Below are 23,406 nucleotides of genomic sequence, written 5' to 3'. Positions count from 1 at the left end.
TTAGACCAATTAATTGGCGTGGAAGGCGGGCCCTGGACATGTGACATGTGAAAACAAATACGTGACGTTGTACAGTTGAATGAGGAGTGGCAACTGTAGTAGATGTTCCCACAAAAATATTGGTTGAAGAAGTTTGAATTTGAAATCCTTCATCGACTTTATATAGGTTGGATAACTTTTTGTTAAATTGGAAACAAGTATACTCATTTAGCTGTGCCTTATGTCATGTTTAATGTATCCATTTCCATAACATTTTGATATTAGGTGTAGGTTTTTCTTGATTCTTGGATCAAAATCATTTACATATTTGAAAGAAAGAAATTGAGCTATTAAGACAGTAACTTCAGCAAAAAAACCTAGTTAAACCTAGTTTAAAGCCTGTTATACAGATGAGTTGGGTTGTGTTAAGCGTAATAGACAAGAGCATTTATTTGCATTTTTTCTTTCTTGTTCTCTTTGGAATACTGAATAACTTTACATCGCTATGACCTTAGAACAAATTACTCAAATAAAACATCAGAGTGGACTAAATGTGTAACCTGTTAAGACTTTGTAACCACTGCAATAAATAATTAAATGAGTGACATTTCTGTCACTTGTGTCTCATCACTAATCACACACAAAAACACACACACACGAATCACACAGATGAGATGCGACCAAAAGCATGCAGCACACTGGGAAAACTCTTTAGAATTTAATAAAATCTAAACAATGCGAATTTGGATCAACTATATACAAATGAACCAAGCACGACTCATTGGTTATTTTGTACATATAAACAACGTGAGCATATGCTCAAGAACAATCACATTTGACAGAAATGTAACACTGAAACAAAAAAGGTACATGACAAAAACCCACAAAGAGATGAAGTGATAAAAAAAACTTTGGTTCATAAAAATGTTTGTTGATGTGTGTATCCAATTAATGTTTTTTAGCAGTATTTCAAATGTTCACTCCTTCAGACTCTTTCTGCACTCAGAGGATTCATTCCTGGTGACCTCTTGAACAGCTCTATTAAATGTGGGTCATTGTGTAAATGCATCTCCTGATGTTGTTAGGTTTGAGTCAAATTAAAGATGTACAACATGTCAACATACAACTTATTATTCTTTTTTTTTTTACCAGAGATTCTGAACAGCACTAGAACATTGTGTAGGAGGCAACTGCAAAACCCTAATTAAAAAAAGAAAAGAACAGCCTCTCAGGATGTGAATACTGCAGCGACAAACATCCAGAATGATTATTTTGTCAATCTCAATGAAGCCCAAGTTTATGTGCTCATGAAATCTGGATCAGTGTTCTTGGAGGCTCGAGGTCTGTGGGTTCAGGTTAAAACATGTTTAGTATTTTAAACCGAGGCGAAGCATCCAACTGGCACAGGTGGTCACTCCAGAGGGCTTCTTGCGAAATACATGGAGATTTTCTTTATGCTCTGCGGTGAGCGGATTGTCTGAAAAACATAAAACACAAAGAAGCTCAACTACAATATTCATATGAATAGCTATAAAATACCCCCGTGCATGTCAACATTCACACTGTTGCGTAGAGACTGACTATCAGAGAGTCCTGCCTCAAGCCTTTGTGTTTCTATTGTTGTTGTTTTCAAATTCCCTCTTGGATACAAGAGAAGGAATTTCTAGACTGACATTCCAAGAAAGTATTTTTGTATTTATTAAATAATGGGCAGTGTAGAGGCTCACAGGAAACATCCCTAAGAGGGAAAACGGCACATTCTGACATGATAGAGAAAAATGAACACAACTGACAACAGCTAAAACTGTTAAAGCAGAGATTGTTGTGCTTACCGGAGAAACTGGTGTCTTGCCTTCTTGTCTCTTAGAGGCACTGGGGCTTCTGGGAGACCTCGGGCTTCCTTGACCTTTCCTCATCTTCTGGCCCAGCACTGACAGCCAGTCCATGGGTCCGGGGGAGCAGTTCTCCTTGCCGGTCTGAGAGAGCTGCTCGCTGTCCTCTGTGGGACAGCCTGTCTGTAGCCGGCTCTCTTGCTTGGAGCAGCAGATCCCCGACAGAGCCCGGCTTCTCTTGGCCGCCGGGTAGAGTTCGGTAACACAGTCACACTGCTCTGCCCCCCCACAGCCTGCAGAAGACCCCTCTCCCGTCTCCAGCCTGCGTTTGGCCCGTCGCTCGCCGGGAGAGGCGCTGCTCGCCGGGATCTGAGGACACAGACTGAGCACGCGGCGAGGCTGAGGGCTGGCCTGAGCAGGAGACCCACGGCTCGGGGATAACCATTTCTTGATAGAGGATGGTGTTCTCTGGCGGACAGCGGCAGCCTTGGCACCCTGAGAAGGGATGGGAGAGGTGGTGCTGGAGGGGAGAGGCATTGCGGCTCCGCTGGGAGCACAGGCAGCGAGCCGGGGGGACGCCAGGCCGCCGAGGCTCTCTGTCTTCTGGATCTTGGCGGGGGTTGTTTCAGCTCTGATCGAAGGCCCTTAACACATTCATAAATCCAAGTTAGCTCACAATGAATAATTGAAATGACACATTTTGCAGTTATTAGACAAGACAGCGATGGAGGGCGACAAATAATCTGATGATTATTTTTTAGATTCATTGATACATTTTGTCTGTGAAAATGTCAGAAGCTAGCGAAAACTGTCCATCCCATCTTCTAAAAAATCCAAAGGTGACTTTTTTTTTCGGTCAAAAACTTCAGTTTAATATAGTGTAAAACTGAGAGTAGCAGGACATCTCTATATTCGGGCACTCCAAATAGCATTTGCTGAGAATTTGGCAAATGACTTCATCGGTAAATCAATTATACAAATAGTTGCCAAAACAGCCATCTTCCTGTTCATCTATTATACAACATACTGTCCTCATGTGAATAATTGTAGTTTAATTCTTACCTGAGGGAGATTTAAGACGTGCCCAGCCGACAAGGTTGGCCTTTCCCACTGAGGCTTCGGCTCCATCCATTTTCCGGTGAAGCCTCCAGATACGTACAGTGTGATCATCAGAACAGGAAGCAATCTGTGAACAGAGCAGGGGGGATTAAGCAGCGCCTAAATCCATCTTCCCCGCTTATTAAAACCGCTCAGCTTCACAACAGGAAAACACAAATACCTCTGATTTATTTAAAGTGTCAAATATAAAAGTCGGCTCACCTTGGTCAAATCTGTCGGACACCATGCAACAGATGTCACTTCCTCACTATGGCCTTGGAGCATCGTGGGAGGCTGATTAGGCTCCGAGATCTGAAATGTCAAATAAGTTGGATAAATGCTAACCATACACTATTATAATAATCAATCAGAATCATAAAAAAAAAAACACTATTTAGTATGGCAAAATAAAACAGACAGTACCTTCCAGATGTATGCGTTATTGTCACTTGAACCGCTGGCTAAGAACTGGTCATCGGGGCTAATAGTGGACTTTACATAAAAGGAGGAGTTCTGGTGGCCACTGAAAGCTGCCACTGTGGGGGGGGGAATAAACAAAACTGCAATATGAGAATCCCTGAATTAAGAGCAAATACAAAAAGCAATTAAGTCTGAAATAAGCCCACATAAAATATAGGAATAGAAACCAAATGACACAAGCCTTAATGAGAAACAAAGTTTAAAAACAGAAAGACCTGAGAAACTCAAACAGTCTTAAGTTCAAGTGCGTGCAACGTGTGAGTATTAACCAGCTGTTTTGTACTGATAAGCTGTCCGGTTATCGTTCTACATATTTAATTAAACCTTTCAATTAAAGATATTAGTAGTACAATCAGACAAAAGGCCTGCATCTCTACACTTCCTCTATTTAATAGTGCCCTCCTATTGGCTCCCCATGACAGTTACAGTATAACAAAGGATATATGTTTGCAGCCCCATCTAGTGATATTCAATGGCAATGAATACAATGGCGGATAAACAATGACACAGAAACATAGGTTTAGTCAGAGTGGAGTCCTTGTTTACCTGGAGTTGTTTTTGTTCCGCTAACATTGAACATGTAGATATTATCATCAGTGCAGTTACATACGATGTTGGATCTGGTTGAGTCCAGAACAAGTCCGGAATAACCTGTAACGCATGCAAAACAACATTAAATTAGTCTGCTTATTTGCATATTTGAGGTCAAACGGTGGGTCAGCATTGTACACAACGTACCCAGTCTCATGCGCATGCAGGAACCCGGGTAGGGGTACGTCTGCAGAGGAACAGGATCCTGACGGAGTGCAGTGTAGTTCTTCCTCAGATCCCACATCTTGATTACACTGAGTAAGAGGAAGGAAATAGAACAATGAATTGAATTATGCGTGTCCATTTACTCTGACGGTCATTTTATTCTGGCTTGAGGCAAGTAACAAAACACGTGACACTGCATTCTTACCCATCGACAGCCCCAGAGGAGATGAGGGTGTGCTGATCCTGGAACAGAACCACGGTGACACTCTGCTGGCTGTCCTGCAAGAGAGAGGAGGCGCTCACAGATCAGTATTCCTTCCTCAAAGGCCTACGCCTCATTCTATAGAGTGCCACGGTGACGCGTCCTAAAACCCGTCAGTTAGCATTTTACCACGTCCGGATGTAATTCTTGAAGAGTTTACGTGTCTGAAAAACGATGGTTGTTAACAAGTGGCTGAATAGGACTACAGAAGTTGTCCAGGCCGTTTTACATCATTACACCGAACACGTAAACACTCCCGCTAAGTTAGTTTCCCGTGTTCTGCTTGAAAGCAAGTCCCTGCCTCCTGCAGACTGTTCAAACAAACGCTTCAACTTGTACCATTTACAATTTGTATGTTTGAATATGGATCTTAAGTTGGCGTGACGTTGAAGCGGCGACACTGCTGTAGTTCCTTTATAGCATAACGTTAGCATTTTGCTTCTGGCGACTAGATTTACGATTAGAAAATTATAGAAGTAGGATAGACATGTGGATATTATCCGGCTGAACAAAACGTGATCCGTCTCTTAAATGTGTCTCAACCACAGACCTTATTTCCAGCTATTTTCCAAAATCCTATGGAGAAATTGATTGCGTTTTTGTCGAAGGAACCGGAAGGAGTTTACATCCGGGTTTTAGGACGCGTCACTGCGGCCCTCTATTATAGCGGTTGAATAAACTCACCACACTGGGAGCCATGCCACGTGTGCTGACCCGCCTCTTCTTGGTTTTGGTGAGGGGGTTTGTCTCTGCTTTGTTGTGAGCGCCACTGATCTGGTTCACCTGCCTGTAGAAACCATCTGAGAGGAAGACATAAACATTGTCACACGCATTGCAAAACTCATCATTATCCCCACAAGGTCTTATACCTTTCAAAGGTTTAAAAACAAAGACTGGGTTCAACCAAACCCTAACATACTTAATACAAACAAAACCTTTGTAATTGAAATGTTTGATTCATACCTTTTTTGCTGCACCTGGTGTCCCAGACCATAATATTTCCATCTCTGGCCCCAGTGCAGAACACAGCTGTTTCATAGAAGACAAAGAATCAGTAATGTGACACAACAAAGCATCTGTTAAGCAAATGGTATTACATTTAAATAACAAATATCAAGCATCCATATTCTTTACATTGATTACTGCAGAAAAAACGCTTCTTTTCTTTGATCTTTAAATCTAACTTCCACATTTTTTTCTGCCTGGCAAATGATTAATCCTACCAACAGATGAGGATGTTTAAACCGCCTGCTATAGCCTCAAAGTCAACCCACCACCAACACGGTGTTTTCTTGTGTCTTTTCAGACAGAAATGGGAACAAATATCCCTTAGCAACAGAGTATTCAGGCACTATCTAGTGTACCTTTCTCCTGTGGTGCGAATGAAACAGACTTGAGGCTGCAGAGGTGGCCTTTGAAGCTGCCTAACATCTCCCCTGACCTCACATCCCACAGCTTGGCCATCTGATCACCAGCCGCAGTAACCTAAGGAAGGCAATTTAACAATAACAATTATTTAAAGAAGGGTTTATTAGTAAGAAAAAGGACAATTACAATCTGCTTTATATGCTGCAAGAAGAACAAGAGTCACATCAAGACGGCAAAACCATGGAATCAATTAATCAACTTTTAAAGGAACATATTTGATGCATTTATGGCTAATGCATACAACAAAAGAACATAGACATACTAACTATGGCATTAATGACATTTTACTTACCAAGTGAGGCTCCCCCGGTACCCAGGCTATGTCAAAAACAGCGTTCTCGTGGGCCAGCCATTCTGCAAATAATAACACACAATCAGCTATACTTCCTGATAACTGTCTGAACTATTGTGAACAAAGGGAGTTTCTACACATACCTTTTAGAAGTGGCTTCTCCCGGCTCTCTGTGTCGTAGATTCTAACAATGCCTTCTTCATTAGCTGCTGCCAGGATGTTCTGCATGTGTCCGGCTGAAGAGAGACACACCAGTTAGATGGATATAAAAAGCAAAACAGATCCTAGCTCTGCTGTGTATCCTGTGAGGAGAATTGACTATGTACTGAACACAGGTGGGTTACTTACCAGAGGAGAAGGCCAGTCCAAACGGGGGCACAGAGTCCCCCAGGTTGCCGTAAGAGATGTGCTCATCGTGTCGGACGCAGTGGTACCCCCCCAGCAGAGAGCTCAGGGGGTGCCTCGGCCCGGGGTCGGCAAGGACGGCTGGAGAGACAAAAGGAGAAACATACTTGTAGTCAGACATTGTTCTAAAACTATACCAACTGATCCTTCAATCTGGGATTTTAGTACACAGCATTCAGAGATTAAATTGCACCATTTGTTTATTAAAGCTATCTGACAGCTGTTTTTACTTACTTTTTCCTGTTGGACTTTTTCTTCTGACATTTAAAAACAGTAATAAAAGCCTGGGCAGCAACTCAGTATTACAATGAATCTACGGTTAGTGGCATAATAAAGTAATGGTTGAATCATATAATGTTATATTTTATTCTTATCCTTTTTTTATTTTATTTACTTGTTATGCCTACGAGCATTGTTGGAAAAGTACTGAGATCCTTTACTTACAGTAAGTCAAAGTACAATTATTATGGTCTTAAATTACTCAACTACAAGTACAAGTCCTGATTTCAAATGTTAGCATCAATATGTACTTAAAGTGCTCATTCTGCACAATGACACACTTCAGAATAATACAGAATATTATCAGCTAAACGTATTTCAAGTATCAAAAGTAAAAGCAATCCTTATGCAGAATGCATCTTTTCACAGTATTTTATTATTGTGGTTATTTTGTTATCCTGTTTTATACATGTAAAAGCATTTTAGTATTGTTGTTTGTCAATGTAGACTAAATGTAGTTATGGAAAACTGTGTAATAATAATAATAAATTATATTTCTATAGCGCTTTTCTTGAACCCAAAGACGCTTGTCGATTAGTATTACAGTACTCTATTATACCATATCAGCATATCATGCTTTTATATGTACAAAGTAGCTGTGAATTAAAGCAAGTGTAGTGGAGTAAAAAGTACAATATTTGCAATATTAAGGCTTCTTCTGAAAGCATTCATTTATAATGTGGCATGCTGTTACATTTGTACATGCTATACAGTTTTGCCTCTTTGATTGAGATTAATCTACGTGAACTAATGCCAATTTGAGGAACTACTTAAGGAACGTTTAATCATACTGCCATTGCAACAGAACTGTACACGTATTTAATTTGAATAAAACAAACATTAAAGTAAGCTTGGAATACATTTGATTTTAGCCTATCTACATGAAGTTAGCTCAAAACACACACAGGGCAAACCCGGGAACCGAAAAGCACCAGAAATAATCCCCAACAATATATGTTCTCACCATTCTGCCTTCGTTTGCCCACTCCTCTGTCAACTATCGAGCGGAACAGCATCGCTACACTCCAGTACACGACGATCAGAAATTAATTTAGTGAGAAGTTTTCTCAGATGAGCTGGCGGTCTTTTTTCCGTGTTGCTACTTCTGCTGGTGTTTCCCGCGAACAGTTCTGTGAACAGAGGACTGAATCTCCCGCTAAATCTGCGTTCCGCGCTCCCATTGGCTGAGAGCAGCGACGCGTCCACTTCCGCTTCCTCTGTGGGAATGCACTGTAAAGTTTGCATCATAACTACCGACTACAGACATGACTACAGATCATGCTCCAGATTACTTCCGATTTAAAAGTACGACTATCTTCTGACAGGCATTTATAATGGAATACTCACAGTGGGCCTATTTCTGAATCAAGATATTTTTGTATTACTTTATAAAGAACATGATGATACATTTAAAATACGACAGAAGTAGCCAAGGTTGTTTATTTCTCTGAATATTTCCAGAAACTCTGGGAGTGTAGATCTATATTTCTATATATATCATTTGAATATCATGTGGAAAATATTAGGACTAGCATATTGAAAGATTCAAACTTGAATATTAGTTACATTTACTGTAGGCCTGCCTTAATTTGACTGAATATAATATCTTATAATTAATGTGTGACATGGTGCCAAGTTGCCAACATTTCTGCTCTTCATGTATTCAAAAACATATAGCCCTATCCTATTCCTATCCTGCTTGTAAGTTAATAAACATTGAGAATACAACACATAACACACATTCTGTAAACAACAAAAAAGGTTTAGAGAAATACATTATTATTAAATGTAGTTTGATGTGTGTGATTGAGTCGAAAGACTAGCTAAGATAGCATAGAAGTAGGCTGCCTTACATACATTTTAACGAAAGTAATTAACCGAATAATTGTTAACAAAGTGAAAAAATGATCAACAGTGAAATGATACAAAATAAAATGTGAAAATGTTGTTGTTGTTTTATTGTGAAAACGAAAACTGTGCACCGGAAATAGAATCACTGTAACATCCGGTTTTGTGTACTCTCCGTCTGTACAATGAAATGTTAACGTGCTTTCAATCCTCTTTTTTATTATAGAATACAACTTAACAAAAATGTCGCTTTCTACTCAACGCACCTTCCTATCAGAGGCTTGTTATGGTGAACAAGAACTCGACGCTAATTCCGCTCTCATGGAGCTGGACAAAGGTGAGTTAGCTAACTAGCTAGCATCAGTCGTGACCCTGTGTGATGGGTCTTAGTTCCCATGTGTCTGTTTTGCTAAATGTAAACTGCTTGAAAAGTCCCTGCTTTGGTGTGACCGATGAAATTGCTCATTTGTTCAGGACTGCGGTCGACAAAGCTGGGAGAGCAGTGTGAGGCTGTGGTGCTTTTTCCCAAACTCTTCCAGAAATACCCTTTCCCCATCCTCATCAACTCTGCATTTCTGAAGCTGGCAGACATCTTCAGACTCGGGTAAGAATGCTTTATAACTTGGTATTCAAACAGTAACATGTCCATAAACCCAACAACAAAACATCAAGGGTTTCTAAAGTGGACCTTTCTCCATTTAGATGTAGCAAACAGGTATAAGTCTTCAAAAAGTATTACCTACATGTAACCTGGAGAAAGTGATTGATTTTACAAGCCTCTTTTTAAAACGACCCTTCAAAGACGGGCAGCAACACATTTTATAATCTTGCAGACATAAAAATACATTACAATATAAAATGTAAACAAACAAAAAACACGAAAATATATATATAGTTAATCAGCATTTTCAAGTCATTAACCTAAGTCCCCAATTAATCAAAACAGAGAACATCATTGTCCTTACTTTTTGGAATGATGTTATTCAGTAGGTACAATGTATCAGCAAGTATTGTACAAATACATATTTTAAACATGAAAGATTAAAAGGTTTCAATAAATAATCGTTTAACACATATTTTGTGTCTTACTAAAACTGGTTTTTACTATGGTATATATCTCTTTATTTACATATTTTTTAAAATATATTTCTGATTTCAGGAACAATTTTCTGCGTCTCTGTGTGCTGAAAGTGACTCAACAGAGCGAGAAACATCTTGAAAAGATCCTCAATGTGGACGAATTTGTCAAAAGGGTGTTTTCAGTCATCCACAGCAACGACCCTGTGGCCCGAGCCATCACTCTGAGGTAAATATGCGTGTACAAAAACAAATAATATTTGAAATAAAGTTTTGCTGGTTGGCTTCAGATTTACGTAAGAAATAAGAGAGATCCTGCAATGTTGTACTTCTCTTTATATGCTTTCCAGATTATTTGAGGCTTGAACTCATCTATTTTCCTTTTGTTTCTTTTCAGGATGCTCGGTAGTTTGGCCTCCATCATCCCGGACAGGAAGAATGCCCACCACAGTATTCGCCAAAGTCTGGACTCCCACGACAATGTAGAAGTGGAGGCTGCCATATATGCTGCTGCAAGCTTCTCAGCACAGTCAAAGTAAGATTGTTTCCTTACCCGCTCAGTGATGCATAAATACTGTATGTGATGATGTTTTGTGTAAAATAGATTTGGTGTGTTTCCTGATTTTCAGGGACTTTGCAGCGGGGATTTGCAACAAAGTCAGTGAGATGATTCAAGGTAAAATCTTTATTCAGAACTTAAAATCTCACATTTTTAGTAAAAAAAAGCTTTACATATGACGTTTTTTCAGCATTGAATATTTGACAATTTTCTAAACAAAAGCCTAAAATTGTCGATTAATGAGAATTTCATCTACAGACGTCATAATATAACCAACTTTTTCAAACTGTCGGGTGTTCTTTTCCCCATAATGACCGCCTCGCTGCACATTATCCCTTACTTCGTGTACACACTCTATTTGATAATCAAAATGAAACGCATACATTTCATTGTACATTCACATACCCACGGAAGATGAATGCATGGATATTTGCAACCACCACTAAGAGATAGTGAATACAAATGTAACAAAATCCACAAATCATTTACCTCAATAATCACTGTTCAGCAGATCAGTGTTGGTTTGTACATTTATTTTGTATCTATAGAGTTTACATTCCTCTTCCTCCTTTGTCTCCACTCAGCTTTAGACACCCCGGTGGACCTGAAGCTGAAGCTGATCCCGATGCTGCAGCACATGCATCACGACGCCAGCCTGGCCTCCAGCAGCAGAGAGCTGCTGCAGCACCTGGTCAGCTCCTACCCCTCCACCCCCATGGTCATCGTCACCCTGCACACCTTCACCCAGCTCGCTGCCTCCTCCCTCATCGATATCCCAAAGCAGGTAGAACAATAACAGAGCTCCACCTCGTTCACACATTCAAATGTTTGTCTTTGAATATTGGATTTTATTTTATTACCACTGTCTCTATTATTAAGATCTGGACTCTTCTACCTTTTTAGATTTGGAGACATTTGCCGCCTGTGATGCCCTTTCTCCTCTTTCTTGTGTTTCTTCAATTGTTCTATCCAAAAAGGAAAACATCTAAATTCTGTGCTTTAACATTTTTTAATTTCTTTATCTATACAGTTGCAGCTCCTCCTTCAGTACCTTAAAGACGACCCACGAAGAGCTGTGAAGAGACTCGCGACTAATGATCTGAAGCTCCTGGCTAAAAAGGCTCCTCACCTTTGGATCAGAGAGAACACTCAGGTAGAGTTACAGCTGCACTGTCGGACCGTCTTAATATTGGTTTCAAAATGTCTAGGTCATCTCAAGTGTTTCTCCTCGGCAGACGCTGTGTGAGTGTGCCCTGAGCAGCCCTTACAACAGCCTGAAGCTGGGGATGCTGGCCGTCCTCTCCACCCTCTCTGGAACCATCGCACTCAAGCAGTACTTTCACAATATGACGGGTACTTTTTGCTTTTAATTAATGAAATGTCCTATGTAAGAATTGTAATGGAAAGTTGTTATAAAACGTTTCAACTTTCTCCCCCTTGCGACCAGATTGCTTTCCCTTTTCCTCAAAGCCTAAAACGACACATTGTACATTCCGATCAGCAGGGAGAAAAGCTAGAAATATATTCATAAATTGTTATTTATTCTCAATGCTGTTCAGAGTAGTCTCAGTCATCCAACAGTACGCGGTCTCTCCCTCTTGCTCTGTGCGTAGGCCGCCTCTCCCTCGTTGCACACATCGAGCTTTATGCAAATGAAAGCCTGATGGTGTTGCCAACATGCAAATGAGCAAATGACTTTTAGAAACTTTTGCAGTTAGTGCTAGGAGTTGGCAACACGGCAAAGGACACACTGCACATTTTTAACTCATTTTTGGGGTATTCATATTTACTCAATAACAATACGTTTAAATTAAAATGTGTATATTGACACTTAAACTATGCTTTAATTGCAGGTTGGTTCTGAATGAGAGAAAGACTTGCGACTAATGCGTATTCCTCCAACTCTTTTCCCAGGTGGCTCTTCGGTTCCCCCCCGGCTCACAGACCTGGTTAAACTGGCACAAGAATGCTGTTACCATAGCAACCTGGCAGTGGCTGCTCATGGGATCGTAGTGCTCTCGAACATCGCTATTTCCTGTCCAGAAAAAGGTTAGTGATGGCAAGTGGCGCCCGTGGTGTGGATTTCTGCCTCGAGCATGAACCATCGCTCCTGTGTGCGTAGACTCAGTGTTTCTGTGTTCCTCCTCCTCAGATATAATACAGCTGGAGCAGGAAACCGTTTTGGGAGTTGAATCCCTTCTGATGCTCTGCAGTCAGGACGGCAGCTCCAGCGCACAGGCCACACTCAAAGTAAGACGTCTTTATAACCTTAAGGCATGTTTTGATGAATACATCAGCGAAAGAGCTGGTGTTTAAACCTCATCTGGGATCAACCCAACTGTGTTTAAATCATAGTGTAGACAACTGTCATGTTCCTTAAACTGACATTGATGATCGATTTGTGGTCTTCTTTTAGCTATACTTTGACTTTATAGTTTCAGATTTGACATAGTTATAGTTTAAGATTGTATTTTACTTCAGCAAAGTTGTTACATTACACAGTTTTTTTTGGGAAGACATTAAATATTTGAGATTTTGTGCCTACACATTTCAGATTAAACCCATTATTTTCAGGCTTTTATGATGAAGTATTTTGAAGAAGAAACACACATATTTGTAATCTCATTTTCTACACTTTAAACGTCTACATTATGATTGAATGATCCCCTATTTTGTGTCTTCACTAGACCACCCTCACCTCATTGGTCAAACTGCTGAAAGGCCGACCTCATCTCAGCCAATCGGCGGTGGAGTTCCTGCTCGGTCAGCTCCACTTGTCCTGCGACTCCTCTCGTGTCCTCATGTGCCACGCTCTGGCCGCCATCGCCACCCACCTGCCCGTGCTGGGTGACGGGATGCTGGGGGACCTGGTGGACCTGTACAGGGTGGCCAGCCACTCCTCCACTGACAAGCAGCAAGAGCTTCTGGTGAGGGACTGCATCAGACATCAGCTGCTGCTTAGACTGAAGATATAAGAGGACATGTCACCCCAAAATGTACCTCAAAAGACAATGTAAAAACTCTAAACTCTATTGCTATTGATTGATGTAGACTGTTTTGGTGTGAGTTGCTGAGTGTGGGAGATAACAGCCATAGAGATGTCTATCTTCTCTTAAATATAATGGCAATACATCATTCACAGACCTTGATGTGAGCATTTTGATGTAGAAGCTTTTTTGTTTCTAAAGCACACCCTCGTAAACAAGACAACACAAGCCTCTCGTCCTTAAACAGATGCAAGCTTACTTATTCGCAGTGATACAAAGAAAAGACTTGGCTCACTTTGAGCACCAAAAGCTGTGTAACATCTAGTTCAATTTGTTCCAGATATGGCCGACATCTCCACGACAAACCTTTAAGAAGAAATGATGTTATATCTATGTTCGGCCCAGGCACACCTGTCTTCAATAACAAATTGAGCTTTTTTAGCTAAAGATAACGGCTAGCCCACAACTATATTAGAATAGCTGACATTGCATTCAGCTCTAAAATATGTTCTGGTTCCTATACTTGTATTTCTCTGAATTTGGATTTCAACACCCGTCTCTCCCTCTGTGATCGCTGCTGCAGGTTTCCTTGGCAACAGTGATTTTTGTTGCCAGCCAGTCGTCTCTGTCAGCCGAAGTGAAGACGGTCATCAAACAGCAGCTAGAGAATGTAGCAAACGGCTGGACGGTGTACCGCATCGCACGACAAGCCTCACGCATGGTAATCTCTTATGCTCGTACAATTCAAGACATGTGCTATAAAATAGATTAACATTTAAGGCTTTGCACAGTTGCTAAAGGTCTTCCCCGGCAAAAGTATCTAAATGTTTGAAATAAATGATTGCTAAAGACAAATTACTGCCAAATCTTGTACATGACCCATAATGAAATGTAATCGTTAATCTGCAGGGATGCCACGAGTTCTCCAGCGAGCTGTACCAGAGTATGCGCACCCGAGTGGCGTCGGAGCACTTCTACTTCTGGCTGAACAGCCTGAAGGAGTTCTCCCAGGCAGAGCAGTGTCTGAGTCACGTGGAGGACGGAGACTACAGTGGAGCCATGACCGCCATCGCTGAGGCGCTGCGCTCCTACCAGAAGGGCATCGCTTCTCTCACAGTCAGTCCACTCTCAGGCTTCTGCATGTCCAAAACATTAATACAATTCTTCCTCTTACGTCATCAATAAATAATGCTTAAAGGGATCGTACCATCACGAAGCTAAAAATGTATTACTGTGGACGGAGGCGGCAACAAAATATATTTTAACCACCTAAAAGAAAGTATATCGGTTTGAATGTGCACTTAGTACTTAGTTGACACTGCTTTACTCTGGTATCACCTCAAGCCGTTATCTATGCTTTCTTCAAAGCAACCAGACTCTTTCATCTTGCAGAACAATATTATCCATGTATTTTTCCTTTTAATGTTTATTTTATTAGCTTTTCTTTTCTAATGCTTAATATCTTTCATTTTTTGTAAAGCACTTTGAATTGCCTTGCGTTGAAAAGTGCTATATAAATAAACTTGCCTTGCCTTGCCTATGTGCTCTATCTGACTTCTCTCTCCCTGCAGGCCGCCAGCACTCCTCTGAGCCCGCTCTCTTTCCAGTGTGAGTTCATCAAGCTGCGCATCGACACCCTGCAGGCCCTGTCGCAGCTCATCTGCACCTGCAACAGCCTGAAGACCAGCCCCCCCCCCGCCATCGCCACCACCATTGCCCTGGCCTCAGGCAACGACCTGCAGCGCTGCGGCCGCATCGCCATGCAGGTAAAACTCTGACAGTGAGGTAGAAACACCAAAAGGCTAAAGGGGAGGGCTGCAGTTGTTTTTATTATTATCAATCAATCAGCTGTTTTACTCAAAGGCCAGGATATTTTCTCTAAATATCTTATTTTGTCAGCACAGAGAGAAGCAGGGGAACAACTTATGACATGTTGGGAATCAGGACTAATTTGAGGATTTGAGATGTTGGTATAAATGAACAAATGTTCTCATCAAGTCAATGTGTTTTATCTCTTTTTCCCAGATGAAGGTTTGCATGGATGAGTTCAGAAGTCTCGCAGCTCGATACGCTGATTTGCACCAGTCGTCGTTTGACGCTGATTATGCCACCCTGCGTAACGTGGAGCTGTATCCTCAAAAGTCACATCACACTTTTAAAAGTATTTTTGTCAGCCCTGCTTTCTCTGCTGTGATGTCTCCTTTCTATAATGTTGTCATTTCTCTTTAACTGCTGACTGCTCAGACAACAACAGAGCTGTTTGCTTGTCTCTCACGTTATAGAGGCTCTGATACTGGACCCTCAGGCAGCAAGGTGAGGGCCACAAAGTTCATTCATTTGTTTGATGTAGGACAACATTTAAAATATAAATTGGTCTAGAATTTATCTTGTATCATTTGAGGACTTTTGAGAAAATATATTTAGTGTGAAATTACGTCTATATGTATTTGATAATCGGGACTAGTGGGTTGTCTGTTGGTGTTGGGAACAGGGGGTCACAGGTTCAAACCCCACTGCAGTCAGCATGTCGTTGTGTCCCTGGGAAAGACACTTCACCCCAAATTGCTCCTGTGGGGATTGCCCACAGTATTGAGTATGGAAGTCGCTTTGGATAAAAGCGTCTAACAAGTAATGTAATGTCAAGAATCATGATTTAACTATTTCATCATGATGTATGGATGTGGCTTTTTCGTAAACCGCACATTAGACATGGATGACAACTAATCCAAATCTTCTGCATCTTTATAAATCTTTCTTCTAAAAAGGGTTTTCACTGTACCGTGTACTTGAGTGTTTTCTGTAAAAAGTGCTTTGCGGTAACACACACCATCCCGGGAGGCTTCTCCTGGCAGACGTTGGTCTGTAACAGATTGTGTCTCTCTTCCTGTAATCTAGCTTTCAGGAGTACGGCACCCTGGGCTCGGTTCAGACGGAGAGTGAATATGAGCGCCGGATGATGTCGGTCTTCAGTCGAGTGTTGGAGGAAGTGGAGGGTCTCACCAAGAAACACCCTCCTGTCTCACACCTGGTGAGATTTTATTCAGGGTTTCTAACTTTTAAAAGCTGGTTTAGTATTTAAATTATATTACATTGCATTTAGCTGATGCTTTTATCCAAAGCGACTTACAATAAGTGCGTTCGACCAACAAAATACAAACTTGAAGAAAACAGAATCATATAAGTACATCAGGTTTCATTGAGCAAAAACATTTCAAGTGCTACTCAACTGGCTTGAGATAAGCCAGTCCTTTATTAGTATATAAGTGCTTTGTTAATAGTTCTATCTATTAAATGATACGGTAAAGGTTTGAAATATACCTGAATGTAAATATAATCCTTCTAAAATGCCTTATTTTCCACACAATCTGATGATCTATTTATTCAATCACTCAAATTAACTACATTTTTTAATATTTGAAATCCAGTCCTGAAAATGGTACAAACAAGTGGCCACATGTGTGATGAAGGTGTTGCGCTGGGCTATATCATGCAATCGAAAGTTAAACGTAAGCTCGCTCCATTGCGGAGATATTCCCTCGAGAGTACGGAGAACTTTTATTTATTTATTTCAAATGTGAAATTTTAACAATATACTCACGGACCACTAGGGGGCGCTCAAGGGCCACCAATGGTCCGCGGACCACACTTTGAGAAGTTTCTTTCTAAATAATGTTTTACTTTAAGTTTTTTTCTTAACTGGGTATTCAGAAGATTAAATGTAACTTGGTTAAATAAAATGTCCTAAAGTGTCAATATTGACGATGTATTGTTTGTTATTGTTTCTCAGCATACAGGTTGCCTCTGTGACGCCGTCATAGCTTTACTCAAAGTCCCGCTGTCTTTCCAGAGGTATTTCTTCCAAAAGCTCCAGTCAACAAGCATTAAGGTACAGCAACTTATAGTTATATTAGAAAATTACTAAAAAATATACATCCCTTTTCTCAACAGAATATGATGCAGTAGGAAATGATAGAGTTTACTGTGTGTATATACTAGCTATAAATGTGCATGTAACTCATGTATGAAGCATGTATGTATTATTTCTCTCTTCTTTAAGGGAACAAATGCAGTACAAGTTTAAACATTATCTTTGTGAAATGTTATTAGATTGAAATATCCTCAGGACAACATAAATGATGCCCTTGGTAGTTCATGAACAGAAGGAAGAAGAGGGAAGGCACACCTGTTAACTGTTTTTAAGCTCACGCATTTTATATATATTTTTTCTCTCCAGCTCGCCCTCTCTCCGTCCCCGCGGACGCCCAGCGAGCCGATCCCGGTGCAGAGCAGCCAGCAGCTGACTCTGAAGGTGGAGGGCGTCGTGCAACACGGCTCCACACCCGGACTCTTCAGGAAGATCCAGTCCGTCAGCCTCAATGTCACTTCAGTCCTTCAGAGCAAGACGGGAACCGACCTCAAGGTATCCAGGGATTTCATTCATCTTTGGTTATTGCTCAATAAAGCAAATATTTCAGAATAATAGAAAAATCTTGAGTCCCTTTTTTATATTGGGCTGAGCATTATATCCATATCATGTCGATATTGGGACATTAGGATAGATACGTCTTATCATTCGTATATCATCATATCCTAACATTACAAACAGTAAGTCATGTATTTTAAAGGCTGCATTTCACAAAAATTGATGTCATTTTCTGAATTTAACAGATTCTTTAAATGTTTTTTTAGTCCGTTTAGTCATTTTGTTCACATTGCTGGTGATTATTTATCAAAAATATCAGTGTAATTATTTGGGAAACCACCAAAAGTCAACCCTACAGTATCAATATGGAGATATCGGATAAAAGAAAATGCCGATTTGATTTTACTCCATACTACTCCATGTTCTCTGGTTGTTTTTATATTATAGAGAAAATTGCTTTATTCCATGTATAAAGCTCATATTGGGTATTCTCCAAATGTTTATGCAGTGCAAGTACATCTACATACCTGTACTGTATTTATCAACAGATCATGCTAGCTCTGGCGTTTGTACTTCCATTTGTTGTTGTGTTGCTGCTCTAATAATGTTAAGAACAAACATATTTGTCTTTTCCCTTTCCAGATTCCACTCGACAGTAAAACCAATGAGATCGAGCAGCGTGTTGAACCCCACAACGACTACTTCAGCACTCAGTTCCTGCTGAACTTCTCCGTGTTGGGCACCCACACCGTCACTGTGGAGGCCTCGGTGGTGGACGAGAGTGGCATCGAGTGGAAGACGGGGCCCAGGACCACGGTGTCGGTCAAATCTCTGGAGGATCCGTACTCTCAGCAGCTCCGCCATCAGCTGCAGCAGAGTGCCGCTCAGCCTGCTCCACAGAGGAGTGCATACGCTCGCTTCTAGCCAATATCCTCAGTGCTTCACCGTCAACAACAGGTTAAGCTTGTGTACTTGACCTTGTAGAAACTGAGTTTGTACATATAGTTTTTCAACGATTAAAAGATCAGATTTAATTTTCATGCTGCACTTTGTTTGTAATCCTTTCAAATTAATGTTGAGCGGGTGCTAAGGACACATAAGTGGCCTTAATTATAACCTGATGGTGAAGATTTTCAGTAGGGATGCTCCGATCGCGAGAGTCTATCGCATGACGTAAAATGATGACGTAAAATACATGACACTTTTCTCTGTGCGCTGCAAAACAAGCTCGCCAAAATGGCTTCACCGGTCTGGCAGTATTTTAAGGTGTCCGAAATGACAATAAAATAGTATGCAACGTGTGTGAAGCAGAAATCCTGCAGCTCCACCCGCTGTGACGGACCGGTGAGCGGAGCAAAACACACACTAAGAGTTAGACCTAACAAAACGCTATTTTATCTACCTCTGGAACAAGCTAAACTAGTTTATAAATATATTCTTCACTGTCGGGTCACTCATTACTGAATCAGTGAGCTGCATGAGATACTGACAGGCTGTCGAGGGGGAGAGAGAGAGAGAGAGGGGAAGAGAGGAAAAGAGAGCGCTTCCGCTCATTTCTCCCGTGTTGTTATCCAAAGTTAATGTAAACTTGAATAATGTACTTCATTTGAATATAATAATTATGTTGGTTGTTGTTTGTGGAAGCGCCAGTGAATGAGCCCCATTAACTGAGTTTAAACATCACTTTAAATGGAAGATCCCCATAGACCCCACCCACTCGATCGGTATCGGCCGATACTGATTTCGGCGATCGGCCCCAAAATCGGCGATCGGAGCATCCCTGATTTTCAGCATCAAATCAAGGTAGGTCACAAGGGGAAAGAAATGTACAGTGGACACTGTAATCTATTCTGCATGAAGTGTAATGGCATACAGAGCCATCAGGGGGCACACAACAGTCATTAACTGGTCATGATTGTGTGAGCACAAATATCTCATGTCAATTCCAGACAAGTCAAATCATTCAAATGTTAGTAATTATAGAATACCTTCGATGTAACATTCAATTTCACCGAACACAACTACTTTTCCTGGTATTTCGCCCTATAATTAAAACAGTTTGACTATCTTGGAGGCGTGTGGCGCAGTGGATAGAGCCTTGGTGTTGGGATCAGGGGTCACAGGTTCAAACCCCACTGCAGTCAGCATGTCGTTGTGTCCCTGGGCAAGACACTTCACCCCAAAGTGCTCCTGTGGGGATTGCCCACAGTATTGAATATGTAAATCGCTTTGGATAAAAGCGTCTAACAAGTAATGTAATCTGAAATTCTTCCAACATAACAGAATGATGCAAACTCCAAAAGCCTACACTGTTTCCGGTTAAAATTAAAGTAAGTACATCGATGTTAACGGTGAACGCACCCACACAGATGATGTAACCTGTGAACGACTCACGGCCGGGAATGAGTCCAGATTATTTAAAATGAAGTCATAACGTTTAGTCACTTCATGAGAAAAGCAGCTTCTTTTTGTATAGATACTGAAGCCATCAGCACTTGACATCAGAGTATGCGCACTTAAAGCTGGCGTCAGGTGAACGCGGGAGCGTCATGTGAGAAGGATTAAAAAGTAAAAGCTCCGCACCTGGTTTTCAAAATAAAGCTTTTGCTTTGTGCATTTGTGTACAATATATATATATATAAAATAAACATACTTCAGGTTTAATGTAAGTGGAAGTAAACCTTCTCCATATTAATAATATGACATCAATAAAAAGTCAAGTAAAAGTTGCAATTACCACAATGTGGAAAGACTCAAGTAAATGTCTTCCATTAAACAAATGGTCTCTATATTGTCTTAACCAATATAATCATATTATGTTTGTTGATTCGAGTAGATGTTTTTAATAATCTGATTCTGCAGATTAGCTAATACAACAATGAAATCCCTAGAACAATATTGTATTTGTTTAGTATATAAAAAGTAAATACAAAATAATAATATAATATGTATTTGTGTCTTTTATTATACTGAGCTATATGATTTCGAGACCTAGACCCTGCATTGCCTATGCTTTTATTTTGAAGGGAAAGTTAACTCACTTCCGCTCTCACTCTCGTGGTCTTTTGTGTACATTCATTGACGCTACTGGGAATCGAGCTCTAGAGAAAGATAACGGGTCCTGCGAGTCAATAAACGAACAAAATCTCAGCTCTCTGTATTACATGAGCATATGTCGTGTATAGTTTGTGTTTGCGTTTATTTAACGGTCAGCGTTAACCCAACCCCCGGATCCGAACTATCCTCCATCTTCGCTAATGGGAGCCGCCGTGTAACATTAGCTAGCTAACCTGACGATGATGATGAGGAGGATGATGATGATGCATCGGAGGATTTATCCCGGTGTCTCTGACTGAGATGGAGCCAGCGACACTCTGCTGCTTGCTAGCTAGCTAGCGAGCTAACGGAGCCCGCCGGGGTCCACGGTGCAGCCGAGCCACCCTGAGAGAGCCTGATGGGTGCTGCTGCAGCTTCGCTTTCACACATCTCCACCCGGGCCAGAGACATTTCAGAGACCATGTCCACTGGCACAAAGATGCTAACATAACCGTTTAGGTTAGCCACACGTGACATAGTTTATCTCGATCCAGCATTTAGATTACACCCCTGGCCGTCCTTGGATGCTTCATTGACATTTACTGGGTGAGTAACAGGATTATTACTACATTACAGGGTCGGGCTATATTCTGGAGGAGGCGAGCGGATATTGCGCTTTGCACCAGCCTCCAGACATCCGAGTTTGGTGTTGTCTCTTAAAATACCTGCACACTCCAGCTTATTAGATACCTCTATTATTTATGTTAAAGTGATTTACAATTATGTCATAACCCAGGGTTGTCATACCGGTCATATTTATTTACATATGTTCCCGTTATGCTAACTCCCTGCTGCTAGCTAGCGTGCCATGAAGTGTACCACCACGTCCCGGGCGACTGGTCCTTTTATGGTTCTGTCTATGCATGCATTACTGTAAAGGCTAGGCAGCTAGCTAGCAGGAAGTCACAAAAAATCACAGTTCAGGATAAAACCCTTTGAATAAAAACCACAAGACAGAGTCCACTACCAGTGTGTTGCAATTCGTGGAATAGCCTCACCCTTAACCGGTTAGCGGCAGCCTCACTCCATTGGGTGTATAAACCAAGATGTGTTGTGGATGTTATTTGCACATCATTCTGTTTATCGTAAGGATAATGTTGTGTACACACACACACACGCGCGCGCACACGCACATTCGACCTTTATTGGTAAACCAAGCCTTGTCGAGATACTAACAGCTGTGTCTCTGTGTTGCAGACGGTGTGTTTCAGGATGGCACAGCTCTTGGACGGGGCCGGCAAACTGGGCTGGGTTCTGCTCAAGTCTGTGATCCGTTTCTTGTTTATGTTGTGCAACAACTGTGTAGCCATCCCATCCTACTGTTTATACCTGCTGCTTCTCCAGCCGCTGAGAATATGGGACAGCCCGACTTTCTGGTACATCGAAGGAGTCATGTTCAAATGGATGCTGGCCATGGTGTCTTCATGGGGCTGGTTCGCAGGTTATACAGGTAAGCTACTTTATGATGTACACACACAGCAATTGTTCCACATGGTGCCTCGCATGCAAAGGTATTTTTGCATGCCGCACTAAATGTTATACAGGTTACTGATGAGTAAGACTGAACAATATTGCTTTTGGTAGATCCTTTAGTTATAAACCGGTAACAGCCATATGATGGGCATACGTTTCACTGAAAAGCCTACAAGGTTTTGCAATGACCTCTGTGCTCAAAGACTCTTCTCTGTTCGCTCTGTTGGTTTGTTTACTACTCGATTAAAAGTTACAAGGCTGTTTTTAATCCAACCAAATATGGTAGTTAGCAACACATCCTTTTATTTAATTTATACAACATTAACCAACATATAATTATAGGTTATGTTTGATTTATGGGTGCCTTTTGATAGTATTTGTTGTTTTCATATAAACCCCTACGCTAGTATTTATCTCGTGTTGCACTAAAGGAGAAAGCGCGTATGTAGTATTTTTTGTGATGCAGCTAACACATTATTTTTCATCCATGTGGTTCGAAGAGGTTCATTTTGAACCTCAGGAACCTTTGTCAGACAACCCTTTTGCCTTTCTAACATCGCAACGAATATATATTTTTCACAGAAACCTTTGCTTACTGACTACAATCTCAATACAAGAGACGCGCACATTAAGCTCAGGTTCAGAAACAGGGTTAGGACAGATGATTGAATGGCGGTTTGCAGTTGCTCTTTGTTCCTCTTTAAATGGGGCATTTCCATATAATAAAGCAGTATGCTTCTTTAGATTAGATTACACTAGATTAGATATACTATTGGTCCCACATTTGGAACTTGTGTTAACATTGGTTGCAATTCTCCCCTTGTTCCTGTTTGTATAGCTAAATACTGTATGTCCACCTTTTTACTATTGCTGCATCTGTCACTATCAAGCATTCGATGCGTTAGTTGCAGAGCTGCAAGGATTAGCCCATTCATTGATTTGTTCATCACAACCTAATGAAGCTATATTGTGCGTTGATGAGTTCTTCGATGTGATATTGAAGGAACAATACCAACATTAGCTCTTTCCAGTTGCTCAAATGTGAGTTATTCGATTAATTATGTCTTAGAAGTAAAAGGTTAAGACGATTTGAATGTGTCCCGCTGGTTAAGCATTTTCACGTTTGTTCTTA

General features: G+C 40.9%; 3 protein-coding genes across 3 annotated transcripts in view; 2 read left to right on the top strand and 1 right to left on the bottom strand.

Annotated features, from left to right (window-relative positions):
* Positions 1–352: 352 nt before the first annotated feature.
* dtl (denticleless E3 ubiquitin protein ligase homolog (Drosophila)) lies at positions 353–8,014 on the bottom strand. Its single transcript, XM_034076211.2, has 15 exons — positions 7,776–8,014; positions 6,476–6,613; positions 6,271–6,363; positions 6,128–6,189; positions 5,772–5,892; positions 5,371–5,436; positions 5,092–5,207; positions 4,351–4,424; positions 4,128–4,234; positions 3,936–4,040; positions 3,333–3,445; positions 3,132–3,221; positions 2,874–2,997; positions 1,812–2,455; positions 353–1,456 (listed from the first exon to the last, which is right to left on the bottom strand). The coding sequence occupies exons 1-15, from the start codon at positions 7,825–7,827 to the stop codon at positions 1,391–1,393; spliced, it is 1,971 nt and encodes a 656-aa protein (XP_033932102.1). The 5' UTR covers positions 7,828–8,014; the 3' UTR covers positions 353–1,390.
* Positions 8,015–8,814: 800 nt separating this feature from the next.
* On the top strand, positions 8,815–18,727 carry ints7 (integrator complex subunit 7). Its single transcript, XM_034076059.2, has 20 exons — positions 8,815–8,996; positions 9,134–9,263; positions 9,819–9,965; positions 10,134–10,271; positions 10,366–10,412; positions 10,880–11,079; positions 11,326–11,448; positions 11,531–11,648; positions 12,210–12,344; positions 12,448–12,545; positions 12,983–13,222; positions 13,866–14,003; positions 14,192–14,398; positions 14,854–15,048; positions 15,308–15,411; positions 15,527–15,595; positions 16,178–16,310; positions 17,070–17,168; positions 17,517–17,702; positions 18,348–18,727. The coding sequence occupies exons 1-20, from the start codon at positions 8,903–8,905 to the stop codon at positions 18,627–18,629; spliced, it is 2,883 nt and encodes a 960-aa protein (XP_033931950.1). The 5' UTR covers positions 8,815–8,902; the 3' UTR covers positions 18,630–18,727.
* A 2,036-nt stretch (positions 18,728–20,763) lies between these two features.
* Positions 20,764–23,406, top strand: part of lpgat1 (lysophosphatidylglycerol acyltransferase 1) — a 70,034-nt gene continuing 67,391 nt past the window's right edge. Inside the window, exons 1-2 of the mRNA XM_034075975.2 lie at positions 20,764–21,347; positions 21,999–22,251. Coding sequence (XP_033931866.1) covers positions 22,014–22,251 — 238 coding nt within the window. The 5' untranslated portion in view covers positions 20,764–21,347; positions 21,999–22,013. The remainder of the gene's footprint in view (positions 21,348–21,998; positions 22,252–23,406) is intronic.

This window comes from Pseudochaenichthys georgianus, chromosome 24 (assembly GCF_902827115.2).
Source record: "Pseudochaenichthys georgianus chromosome 24, fPseGeo1.2, whole genome shotgun sequence".
Taxonomy (NCBI): Eukaryota; Metazoa; Chordata; class Actinopteri; order Perciformes; family Channichthyidae; genus Pseudochaenichthys; species Pseudochaenichthys georgianus.
The sequence above is the reverse complement of the archived record's forward strand: the minus strand, read 5'-3'. Positions and strand labels throughout refer to the sequence as shown.